The following is a 13,633-nucleotide window of genomic DNA, read 5'->3' on the forward strand; positions in this document are numbered from 1 at the left end:
TAAACTTTATCATTATTTATGAGGCATTGTTAAATATAACTAAACCATGAATGCAGTGGATTTTTTAAAATAAAGCAACTGCTGTATTTGTTTGCTGATTTGTTAAAAAATAAAGTTTTAGTTTGGATTTTCTTTTAAATCCCAATGCTTTTCTACCATGATGATGATGATTAGTAGTAGTATTAATAATAATAATAATAATAATAATAATAATAATAATAATAATAATAATAATAATAATATAAATGCTACATAACGTAGTACAGAATTTCTCTGAAAATACTTTCTGTAAATCAAGAGCCATACAAAATGTACATGTTACTGAGATTGAATGATTCTTGGTGTTAGATCTCCTTCCTGACCTGTGAGGGCACTGTGCAAAGGGAACAGAGTACCGTGGACTGGATGGCCTGACAATTCGTTCCCAGGGTTCAGCGGAAGTTGGCCATCTAGAAAGGGGACGGGGCTACGGTACACTTAACCATTGACTCAGAAGGGAAATGGCGTGGCATCCGCGGATTGGAGGAGCGGGTGCACTCGTTAACCAAGGGGTCATGGTTGACGGTATATAAAGGGGACGTAGTGATGTGATCTGTTCCTTGTGATGGTTACGCTAAGAACAGAAAGGACCCATACTGTGATTATTACTGTGTTTTGTTTGTTTTGTCTGTCTGTCTGAAATGCACTTGTTTGATAGACTAGACGGCTAACACGATCCGGAGCTGTTGCCCATGGCCAGCACTAAACCCGGACAACCCTGCACATTGTATCACGGATAAATTGTACTTCACCACGAGCACTACAGCACACACTTCGGACTGGTGACAGTGTTTGTGTCTTGTGCATGTACTGGACTATTGTTTATTATTATTTACGGGACTGCAACCCATAATTATCTACTGCGTAATACACAATGCTGTGTATTGCCAGCCCTCTTATTGTTTACTGTTTTGGTCATCAGACTGTTTGGGTCACAATAAAACAAACCATTTCACCCGTACTTCGTTGTTTCCTTTCTTGTTGGATTATTGCACCTGCACTTCACCTGCTCTACTAATTACCACTTTGCCACAGTTACCTGTGTTCTATATTCAATGCAGTGAACGAGTGTGCGTGTGTGGATGATAGGAGGAGTCAAGTGTAAGGCGGGACTTATGGTAAAAGGCATATACTATTGGCTATTGCAGTAGGTCATCACTGTCAGAAGGCAGGGATATTCCCCCCACGTTTCCCCCCATTCAACATTTCCCCGTATTCTTCCCCCCCATGGTTTTGATTTCCCCCTACAAATGGGGGGTTTCCCCCCAATTTGGCAACCCTGCAGTCACGTGACCGCAGCAGGCTACATACTGGCGGTCAAAACAATCCTGGCGGCTGATGCAAAAACAGTATATTCCACAGCAAAATGTAATGTATTTGTAACCACAGAGCACACTTCTTACCTTCATACTTCATACTTCGGTACGTTACCAATTAAGAAAATATAATTTTTCAATGATTTGTTACAAAATACAGTACTAAATATGAATATATACAGTATAATAAGTTATTTAAAGAGTTGGTTGACCAAGCAACACCATCAAAAAAATCAATCTTCCCTTGAAATAATCCCTGATTCTCGTTCCTCTGAAAGTCTTGTTCATTGCAGTCGGGGTTCATGTTTATGAGAGATTGTTTAATGTCTGCATCTGCAGCGTTCATGCATTCTCGCACAGCTTTCAAATCGCTCTCTGATATTTCCAATCTCAGCTTCAGACTTTCATTCTCTTTCTCCTTTCCAGCCATTTCCATTTGGAATTCAGTGAATTTACTGCCAACAACTTTTGTAATTTCACACAAGACGGTGTCTACAGTCGCTTTCACTGTGTGCTCGATGGTAGAGGCGAGCTGGTCTTGAAAGAACTAAACATTATGATGTAGGAGGCTGTGTGGTCCAGTGGTTAAAGAAACAGGCTTGTAACCAGGAGGTCCCCGGTTCCATTCCCACCTCAGCCACTGACTCATTGTGTGACCCTGAGCAAGTCACTTCACCTCCCTGTGCTCCGTCTTTCAGGTGAGACATAGTTGTAAGTGACTCTGCAGCTGATGCATAGTTCACACACCCTAGTCTCTGTAAGTCGCCTTGGATAAAGGCGTCTCCTAAATAAACAAATAATAATAATAAACAAATAACATCATATTGTAATAAATGTAGCATAATACATTCTGTTAACGGTAAAGGCATATTTTATGTAAGGACTAGGAATCACCAACATGCTTAATTGTATTAAACTGTATTACAGTATACTGCAGTTTTGATAGGAAGGCTGACTGAGAAATATGTCCGGGTTTGGTCTGTGGAAAAGGTGGCAACCCTAGGTGGAGCTAGGTGTGTGTATATGTATATGTATGTTGTTCATAAGTCAGAACATGACTGATATTTTTTTCATATCAGACTCCTTCTTACATCATCACCTTCTCCAGTGTGCAGTGCTGCTTAATGTCAACAGTCACCATATTTATCACTAATTACAACAAGCACTGTCAAGTGGAAAATCTTCCATTCAAAACCAAGACATGGACAATTAGAAAAAACAAGATTCACTCCAATAACAGAATAATTTAAACAAACATTTTTAAAAGAGCAAGACAATGAAAATACAAGACGAAACATACGGTGGTAGCGGCAAGCTGAGCTAAACAAAATAATTGTACTCTACTAAACTGGGGTGAAAACAACAAAAAAAAAATAAGTGGTGACTACTAAATTTATAAAATAAATAAATAAATAATCCATTTGTCATTGTCAAAATATGATTGTATGTACACTCTATTCATTGAAGGATTGATTGATTCGAAATATAATTGTAATGGTTTGGGTCAGATTAATAATGGTCTATCTTTGTCCATCCACAGCAAGTAGACTGGACCAGCATTCCACTTGATGAAGCTTGCGACCTTCATGTGCATGGCAATTCCTATATACTGTAAATAAATAAACTCAGCTGAGAGCTGGCAGAGATTGTAAAACCACAACAGATCATATCCCTGTTTATCAGATCTTCAAAGCTGCACTAACCGCTGTCTTCCCTACACTCCTCAAACGCAGTGTATTCTAATACCAAGCCATTCTTTTCCAAGAGGCAAAGGCAGAAATATGCAAAACAGGCGTCACCTGGCTCATGCTATTACCATCATTTTAGGACGGCTTAGGGCCGTCTCCAGTCTTTTTTTCTGCAGTGTAAACGCAAACCACCGACTCTCAGCCATCCGAAAAACTGCCAACTATGCTGCGTTTACACTGCCACCTCGGACATAAGCCGACTCAGGTCCGACTGATCGCGGAGATTGTTATAATTTTTCACGTAGCGTTTACGATTGTGCCCTGAATCGACTTGGGTCAGAATGCGCGCGCATAACATCGAAATTACAGTACGTGCTCGGTGACGTCATAACGACCACTGAAAGGATGACGTGTTTTCCCCTCCCCAAACCACAAGGAAGAGCCAGAGTGGCATTACAAACAAGCAATAAATACAGTGTTGTGTTGATATTGCGGGGACTCGTCTTCAAACATATATACTTATCTTGCAGTCTACGAGAAAAATGGTTATACGTTTAGACAGTGGTTGACACAACATAGCGGTTCCTGACCCGTTTGTTATGTGAAGGATTTCACCTTGAGTAAGATAAGTACATTTGCTGTGTATTACTGTAATAATAAAGACCCTTTCGTTTTCAAAATAACTCTGTTCTGTTTCTTCACCAATAATATCTCTCCTTGTATATATACATAATTATATGATGCATAAGTCCTTAATGTTTAGTTAAAATAGGCTAAGCAGCCACAGGAATACCAGAGGAAAAAAAATTACTGTATAAAATTGCAGTTAACAAATTTTATTTAATCAAATTAGCCTACAAATACTATTACTGCAAATGAATAAATAACAATAATAATAATAATAATAATAATAATAATAATAATAATAATAATAATAATGGCGCCGGGGCAGGTGTACCTTCATTGTTCTGGGTAAATTCCTGCGAGGGGTAGAGGTTGGGAGTGAATGGTTCTGGTTGCTGCCATGAGGGGGTTGCACAGACCTTGGTTCACCAGACCTGCCGCTATTTCTCTGTATATGTATTTATTTTGTGTTTCCGCTTAGTGTACTCTGGATTTCGCCCCACAACGCTATGACAGCTCTGCTTTCTTGTTCTCCCCGGTTCACGCTGCGGTTGTCAGAAACAAACAAACAAACAAACAACAAAAAAACCATTCAGTGTTTGTAAGCTAATCATGGGTTTGGAACATTTTATTTAGATATAAATGAATTTTTGGTCTTAGAATACAACTCACAGAATGGGTTACGATTAAGTCAGATTCTGGTTAAATTCCTAGTTAGGCAGTTAGTCTGATTGGTTTAAAGAAAAAATCATGATGTCTCTGAAAGACTGCATTTAAACTGAGAATACTGACATGTTCTTTGTATTGCTCTGATCCGTGCTTGGAGAGAGGATTCCTGCAAACTGTTGTCACCATGTAACCTTTAAGATGTCTGGTTGTAACTTTGCAACTCAGAACTTTTATTTTCAATAAACTGTACTTATCTGGTCTCAAAAAGAAGAAGCTCACAACTTCTCTTTCCTTTATTCTTTTATTTATTATCACAACAATGGGTACAATCAAACTATTTATATAAATAACAAAAAGACGGTGTGTTAAAGCGTGTTTGAAACTAAACCAATAACTAAGTGGTTTACAATAAAATAACTGGGAAAAACTCAACCCAGGATAGTTTTTGTATAAAATTATTTTTGATAGCATTTGTTTTAAATAATCCTCACCAATATACTCAAATATTAAACTTTTGTTTCTTTGACGTCCACCGGGGTCTGCACCTGTTTAACAAAGCAAAAAAGTTATCGTCAAAAGTTTACATAGCCCAATGTATGGGTATTTGGGGTATGTACACTTTTGACGAAAACTTAATAACAAAATGTAGATATTTACAAATACTCCCCGATATAAACAGTTAATAAATTCAAATATTCAGGAGGCTTGTGTGCCAAGCCGTTCTTCTCTTTTTGTGACGCTGCAACGGCACTGCAGCTTCTTCCTGTTTAGGACCTAAGCCGGCGCCGAGCCACGTCTTTAGCTGGCAGTTTTTCTGACGGCTGAGAGTCGGCCGTTTGCGTTTACACTGCAGAAAAAAGACCGGAGACGGCCCTAAGCCGTCCTAAAAAACGGCCAGTGTAAACACACCACTTGACTGTTACACAATTGCGTTTACATGTTATGTTCTGTGTGGTCCAGTGGTTAAAGAAACGGGCTTGTAACCAAGAGGTCCCTGGTTCAAATCCCACCTCAGCCACTGACTCATTGTGTGACCCTGAGCAAGTCACGTCACCTCCTTGTGCTCCGTCTTTCGGGTGAGATGTAATTGTAAGTGACTCTGCAGCTGATGCATAGTTCACACACCCGAGTCTCTGTAAGTCGCCTTGGATAAAGGCGTCTGCTAAATAAACAAATAATCATGTTTTAATTATTTACGGTCCCTGTCATTTTGTTTTTTAAGAAAGGAATGAAATGTTTTGAATAATTACAAACAATTTAGATAGTTTACATATATAAGAAATTATTATTATTATTATTATTATTATTATTATTATTATTATTGTTATTTATTCATTTGCAGTAATAGTATTTGTAGGCTAATTTGATAAAATAAAATTTGTTAACTGCAATTTTATACAGTAATTTTTTTCCCTCTGGTATTCCTGTGGCTGCTTAGCCTATTTTAACTAAACATTAAGGACTTATGCATCATACAGTTATGTATATATACAAGGAGAGATAATATTGGTGAAGAAACAGAACAGAGTTATTTTGAAAACGAAAGGGTCTTTATTATTACAGTAATACACAGCAAATGTACTTATCTTACTCAAGGTGAAATCCTTCACATAACAAACGGGTCAGGAACCGCTATGTTGTGTCAACCACTGTCTAAACGTATAACCATTTTTCTCGTAGACTGCAAGATAAGTATATATGTTTGAAGACGAGTCCCCGCAATATCAACACAACACTGTATTTATTGCTTGTTTGTAATGCCACTCTGGCTCTTCCTTGTGGTTTGGGGAGGGGAAAACACGTCATCCTTTCAGTGGTCGTTATGACGTCACCAAGCACGTACTGTAATTTCGATGTTATGCGCGCGCATTCTGACCCAAGTCGATTCAGGGCACAATCGTAAACGCTACGTGAAAAATTATAACAATCTCCGCGATCAGTCGGACCTGAGTCGGCTTGTGTCCGAGGTGGCAGTGTAAACGCAGCAGTTATGGTCACACCGGTCATTACGTTTTATTTTGATATCAGAAATACAGTTTTTGCTATCAATAATTCTGTTTTTTATATTTTAAAAAAATGTGACAAGATTACATATATCAAAAATGGAATTCCTGATATCCTTCTAAATAGAATGATTGATGTCAGAAATTGATGATTAAATGTTAAAACGCCTTGCCATTGTACCCACCCGTACAGTCAGTCAATGCAGGTTGAATGTACCGCGACTTCATTCTCCCGCCTTGCCCCGCCCCTCCCGTCCCGCCCCGCCCCGCCCCTCCCCTCCCCTCCCCTCCCCTCCCCTCCAGCCCCGCCCCTCCCGTCCCTTACTTGTACGTCACTTCCAGTTGCCGGTGCGTGTGTGTGTATGTATGTGTTTGTATAGGAAAGACAGAGCGAGGAGATCAACACACTCACAGTGTAGCGGATTTCTAACCGGGATACAGATTATTATTTCAAAACAACCTGCATTAATAACAAGCTAGATACGGCGAAGGAGAAGTAAAAGACCGGATGTTACCATTGTTTGTTACCGCCTTTTACCAAACACAACTCTAAACTGCAAGAGGCGTTCAGAGACATAAAACAATACTGTCGAAAAATAAATTCAAATCAAGACAAGAATGGAAGCGGAAAAGCGGCGGGCCTGCTGGCTTGTTAGCAGCAGTCGTTGTCGAGCAGGTCTTCCCGGGTTGGTGTGGGGCACGCCGCCTCTGATTCTGGTTGTGGCGGCATCACTGCTGTCCGGACTCGGTTCTCCTGCCGAGGGAAAGCAGTGCGACAAGCCGTGCCTGAACGGGCAGTGCAACCCGACGGTCGGTAACTGCATTTGCGATCCCGGTTGGGCCGGGGATCAGTGCCAGCATTGCGGTGGGAGATTCAGGTAAGCGAATGGCAGCGACGATTTTTGTTAACCGCAGCATCTCTGCAGATTGCTTGCATGTAAACTGCGTATTTTGCATTTGAAGAATTAAAAAAAAAAAACTGGTCAGGTAAGTAAAGATCTGTTCATTGTAGATCAGTGAACTAAGGTGAAACTTGTAAGCTGCTAAACTTAATAAATACATACGTTTAATTCTTAGAGTTGGATCGAGTCTAATTTAAATTTCGCATACCATTCCTTTTTATTTTAAACACGAAGCACACTGAAGCATGATTCGCAAGGGACTAAACCAGGGTGCCCTCAGAATTGGTCCAAAGCAGAGGACGGCTTAGTTTTTATCAACAAAAGTAGTTCCATTCAGAAATGGAATGAGATGTTGTGGTCAGAGAAGACGCTTGTGTGTGTGATTTGTAAACACTGAACCGGGCGTAAGTAACTCATTTCATTGTACCTTTTCCAAAGGCTAGAATGACTATTTCGTCGCCATTTGATGTTTTGTATTTTCGCCCGTCCCCGATTGGGTTATGCACAATCGTTGCATTTTACTGATCTGGAGAACGTCAGGACAGATCGTACCAATTTTAATATCATATTATGGTTTATTGTGAAGGCTGGTATTGCTTTGACTCTTGAGGCGAGTACCCGCAAAATGCTGCATCAGTTCTAGAACACGATCATGGTCGCTTCAAACGGGACTAAAGACACAGAACGCCTGAGTTTGACATTTTACAGAAGGTCCTGATGTCCTGTAAAACAATCGGAGGATAGAAGGGAATGTATGTTTTGCACGTACTGCATTTAACCGATGTCGGTTAAATGTGTGGAGTAGTGGTTAGGGCTCTGGACTCTTGACCGGAGGGTCGGGGGTTCAATCCCAGGTGGGTGACACTGCTGCTCTACCCTTGAGCAATGTACTTTACCTAGCTTGCTCCAGTAAAAACCTAACGGTATAGATGGGTAATTGTATGTAAAAAATAATGTGATAGCTGTATAATGTGAAGTAATGTGATATCTTGTAACAATTGTAAGTCGCCCTGGATAAGGGCGTCTACTAAGAAATAAATAATAATACATTCCCAAGCCACCTGTTTTTCTTGTTTTTAGTCCCGTGCGAATCGGGCTAGAGTAACGCTTATATAATTGTGCAATGACTTGATTAGTCTGCCTGGGTGATCAGGGCAATTAGAGTTTTTTTTTTTCCAGAGGCGGCAAAGTGCAACTCCCTTTATTAACGTGAGTTTTGGCAGGCCGGTAACAGTTTCTATGTAATCCTGGACCAATCTGGAGCTGATATAACTCGCCGAGTATATAAATGAAGTCCGTATTAACAGTGTCACCAGGCCAAGTGACACAGTTGATGCTCACTGTATCCTGCTTACGGTACCTAATCATTCCACAAATACAAACGAACTACTGTATACATATATAAATATAACCACTGTACCAAGAACTACAGTGGCAATTCCACGTGCGTCTTTTATTACGCTATAGTTTGAAGTAAGTTATTACCAGTACTGTATAACAAAAACAACATTAACATGATATAGGGGATGCTTAAATACCTTGCAACATATAGTAAACGTTAAGTAACAAAACCACAAAATTGCATACATTTATTCTTTGTTTCTGTGGCAGCCAACAGAAACCAAACCAATGGCACACACAGTGCAGCGCAGAGCAGGATGGGCAGCTTTCCAACTGCGTTGTGGCACAAGTGGTAGCGTTTAGATTTTGGATCTCCTGCTGCAGCAAACGTGTTCTGAAACATACTTAAATGCAGGGGTTCTCTTGCAAGTCTCTGTGTAGGTCTTGCCATTGCTGAATGGACCAGACCTATAGCTGTTAGGACAGTGCAGTAGTATTTAATTTATTATTTCTTGTCCCACTACCTTCTTTAAATCTGGTACAGAGTAGTTTCTGTGCTGAACATTAATGCTGTTGTACATTTTCAGAATCTTATTTCAGTATGAAAACATAAGAATTTACATATGAGAGGAGGATATTTGGCCCATCTAAGCTCGTCCAGTTCCTCCTAGTAGCTGATTGATCTCAGATCTTTGACAGGTTGGGTCTTAAAGGTCTAAGTGATTCAGCCTCAACAACATGATTAGGTAACCCACTCCATGTCTGGCTTGGTACAGGGGTTTTCTTTGGTAATGTTGCACAGTTTTCAGAAATAGAAATGTTATCAAGACATACTGAACCCTGGATAGCTTTGCACAATTGTGTGTACAAGATTGCAAGCCTTTTCCTTTACCCACACATTGTTTTTTTGTTTAATGGGCAGCTTCAAACTGCCACTCCCCAGAAATGAAGTTTTGCAACTGTAACCTCAGTCCAAAGCCTGGGCTAGATGCCAAAGAACTCAAGTGTTTTAAGAAAAATGTTCCTGGGATTGAAGAGCGGAAGATGCTAAGTCTTGTTACCATTAAGGAGCTGCTTGATTTAGAGCTGTGGGGGACTGAAGTGACTTGGGACTAGACTCTAGTCACTAGGGGATAGGATACATAGATCTTACTGCACCGCTTGATAAATTGGATGGTGCTCAAAGGACTGTTTTGTGTGACCTGTTAGTGGATCATTTGAATGAGATGGGGTTTATCTACAGTGGCTGCATGGTGCTTGTTATCAAAATGCTCCAGTTAATCAGTTGATAGTCCTATGGAGATATGTGTTTACAGGCACTAATTGACACAATGATTTCCACCATGCAACCAGTCTCTGTCTTGGTTCCCAATGTGAATCATACAACACAGTCATAGGTCCCTCTGCCTTGATATCTAACTACCAGACACCAGGACAAAGCTTCTTCCTGATTGCAGTGTAATGGGGAAGGTTGTCGTGCATTTCACTGTGGAGTTCCTGTAAGTCACAGGGTGCAGCAGCATTGTGAAATTTCTCCAGACGTGGGTCTGTTGAAAAATGTCTTGTGTCTGCGTCAGGGAGCTGAAGTCTGGAGATGTCCTGTGGTGACCTTTTTGACAAAGAACCCAGAAAAATAAATCTGCATTGACAACAGGCTACATCTTTCCAATTCACATTTATATGAAGGGGGAAAAAAACCCATTTTAACCTAAGGATGCAGCCCTGGGTCCAAGAGACCTGCCATGATTTGTATAGTGCAGTAACTGTTACAGATGCATATGTTGCCATGACCCTCCTTCTATTCTACAAGTTAGTGACAAATGCTTCTGTAGGATAGTTTTAATGTTGCTATGTACATTGCAGAAAGGGCATTCACTGGTTCCCAAGGCCTGTAGCTACTACCCTTGCATAGATGCCAGTACACACTAGCACAGGAAGTGTCAGCTTTCATTATACAAGATGTTGCTGAAATATATTCATGAAGCACTTGTCCTGCAAACCACAGAGTATGTTGGCAGTATAGATGTGGTGAGTGTATGTATACGCAACATTGCTTATATGCATTATTTTTCATTGCGTGTATATGCATACCCATACGCAATCAAAATTCCATACACATACTTCTACACATTATTTTTCATTGCGTATTTGTTTAAGTATGTTTAGAACAGAGTTTTGTCGAGCAACCTGAATACACTGGTACATTGTAAATACCTGGCAGCTACATGAGCGAATAAGTGTGCCGCTGTGCCTCCAGACTACACCCAATCAAATGAGTGAGTGAGTCGGCAGTTCCTGTCTTACCGCATGCTTGTCACCGATAGGCTGTGCTGGACTGGAGGGGCAGGTTTGTTTACTGGTGCCTCGTGTGTTTGTTGAAAACATAAAGCAGTTTATTTTTGTCTGTGTTTACATGCTCTGTTCAGTCTAGATCTGTCAGTCAAATCTTGCTGTATGTATGCTTGCACACCCTATATCTTCAGTACAAAATGCTTTGTAATTTATGCTGATATTAGTTTTCAGTTATGTTAAGAACTATTGTGTAATATATTAGAATTTGAAATGTGTTAAATAAAATTTTGAAACTTTTGAAAATAAATGAACTATTCTTTCATTTTCTGTTGAATTTAGGAAGGAATTACTTTGATAGGCCTTTTTTTCGTCTCCATAACTGTATGTCTGTCACTTAAAGAGCGGACAGGTGTCATTCAAAATACGACGGCATTTAGGATGATAATGATCCATTACCTTGTTTTCATGAAAAACATGGGAATGAGTTCTGTTCTGCCAGCCTGTTGCTGTACACTGCAGTACATAAACAAGTGGCAGGAATTAAAACAATAAATCCTAAAAAAGTGAATGCAATGTAGTCCAGAAGGATTCACGTATAGTGTGTCATCATGCGTCACGCCCACACACAACTTCCTGTGGTATATAAAAAAAAAAAAAAAAGACAGAGTCAATCGGAGCCCCGGGCTGCATTATTAGATATCTGAGTGGACTGCTTGAATTTTTACAGAAGTATCCAATTTCTAGCCCTGGAGGAAGGTGGTTGTTGATGTTACATATAGTGCATTACTTTGTTTTCATAAAATGCGTGTATTTGCAAGATTACTGGCATAGAATGGTACAGTCAGAAATTTCGAGCTTTAGCATACTCGATACGCAAGTAAGAAGGTCATGCATACACATGCTCAATCGTGAGTATGACATTTTGAAAGACACAGTCTGAATTTTCATACGTGCCACATCTGTAGTTGAAAGCGCTTGTCCGTCAAACAGACAAGACTTCAAACCAAACCTGTACTTGGCTTCTTTTAACAGTTCAGCCAGACCTGGGTGATACTGATACATTATTCATGGATACCACTGTACTTACAACTAACAGTCCAGTAATGAACTATATAAGAAGGTTATTTCTGCCCTTGCTGTTGAACTAACAGATCTGTGCCATTCAGTTTGCTGCCTTCCTGTAAATGTTTAGCAGAAACTGGGCTGCAGTAGTTATGTAGTAGCACAACATCCAAATGCTTTTTGGGCGGGGAGATTTATAGCAATACAATTCTCTTTCCTGTTTGTCCCGAGTATGCAGTGCTAACCAATAGCAACTTGTAGGGTTGGGGGGAGAGCCCAGGACACCCCTTTGTGTGTCTTGAAATAAAACCTGACGTTCAAGATCTCCCTCAGTACAGTAAAGCTATTGTTGGGCACCAGCTGCAAGTCCTGAAGGCCTTCGCTGCAGACGTGGTGACATGAATACACAGTATTTCAGTGAAGTTTACCTCTAAATCGCTATAAAACTGATTTGTTCTCTCCGTGTTTTCATGGGGGATTAGGACTGGGTATCAGCTGTTTCTTCACGATACAGTAAATTAAGCATGAAACATAAAAATCACACAGTTGTCTCATTTGCTTGTGCAAGTGTTTGCAATAACACTGGTAAAGCACTTTAGGTCAAATAAGCTTCATGGCCTGTTTTGCTTTTGTTTCCTGATTTATTCTTTTAAAATACATTTCTTTTAAAACAAAATTTGAAATCAGGTCCAGACAATGTTTTTGCCTTAGGAGCCAATGGCTCCTAGGCCAAAAAAAAATTGGTTGACAAATCCAGTTGCTGGGTGCCACTTCAGGATCAAGTTGGGTGCTACCATATTCAACTGCTTAAAACACATCAACAGTAACTCAATGCCTGTACTCACTTGTTTGTTGCCACATTCCAAACTATGCAGCTGATGACTCGGCATGTTCATATTTTTAATATTTTGTTACTGTTGTGTCTGGAATTGGTGACGGCACCTCTAGTTCAGTGTACAGTTTTAACATGGGAAGCAGCATGCTGCACCTCCCAGGCTCAGTGGTAGTGAAGTCTGACAGCTCTTATGATTTTCATATTACTGTGTATTCAGTAAAAACAGTGAGTTGGTTCTGCTATTCATGATATTAAATACTAAGTGTTTACACAACTCAAACACGTTTGGTCACCGTCACAACTGTTGCATGAAACCGGGGTTACCATATTCTGCTGGTGTTAATACAGCACCTATCTGCGCTTACAAGCATTTGTATTTGATGAAATTGTTATTCGTTTATTTGTTACTGTCTTTCTTGGACTTCAGTTTATTAAAACGTGTGATATGCGTTTTTTTGCATTTGTAAATATGCTTTTAAAGGGAGAGGGCAGGCAGCATTTTTTTGTTACAGGTGCCAATGCGCCTAACTCTGAACTGTTTAATATTTATTTAGATTTTTGTTGCACTTGCAACCATTTGTCGCAGTCTAGAGCCCTACAAATACTCTCAATAATAATAAAACTTAATTTAAAATGTGCACCGTTCTTGGAAATAAAACTTTTTCAAAAGTTCTGAATCTTACAAAGAAAAAAACATTTTTAAATGCAGATTCTTTTTAAAACAAATGAAATTATTTTACATTTTGAGTATTTTCTTGAGAAACACCAAGTGATCTCCATGTCCTGGTTTGAGTGCACTTCTGTGTGCTGTTACCACATCTCTAGCAGGGGAGGACAGAGACTGGTCCCTGGGATGCACTGC

The 13,633-nt window shown here is 39.8% G+C and overlaps 1 protein-coding gene across 1 annotated transcript in view; it reads left to right on the forward strand.

The window, feature by feature from the left end:
• Window positions 1-6,705: 6,705 nt before the first annotated feature.
• LOC117421330 (attractin-like) overlaps window positions 6,706-13,633 on the forward strand; it is a 151,720-nt gene continuing 144,792 nt past the window's right edge. Inside the window, exon 1 of the mRNA XM_034035579.3 lies at window positions 6,706-7,217. Coding sequence (XP_033891470.3) covers window positions 6,958-7,217 — 260 coding nt within the window. The 5' untranslated portion in view covers window positions 6,706-6,957. The remainder of the gene's footprint in view (window positions 7,218-13,633) is intronic.

This window comes from Acipenser ruthenus, chromosome 1, assembly GCF_902713425.1.
Source record: "Acipenser ruthenus chromosome 1, fAciRut3.2 maternal haplotype, whole genome shotgun sequence".
Lineage (NCBI taxonomy): Eukaryota > Metazoa > Chordata > Actinopteri > Acipenseriformes > Acipenseridae > Acipenser > Acipenser ruthenus.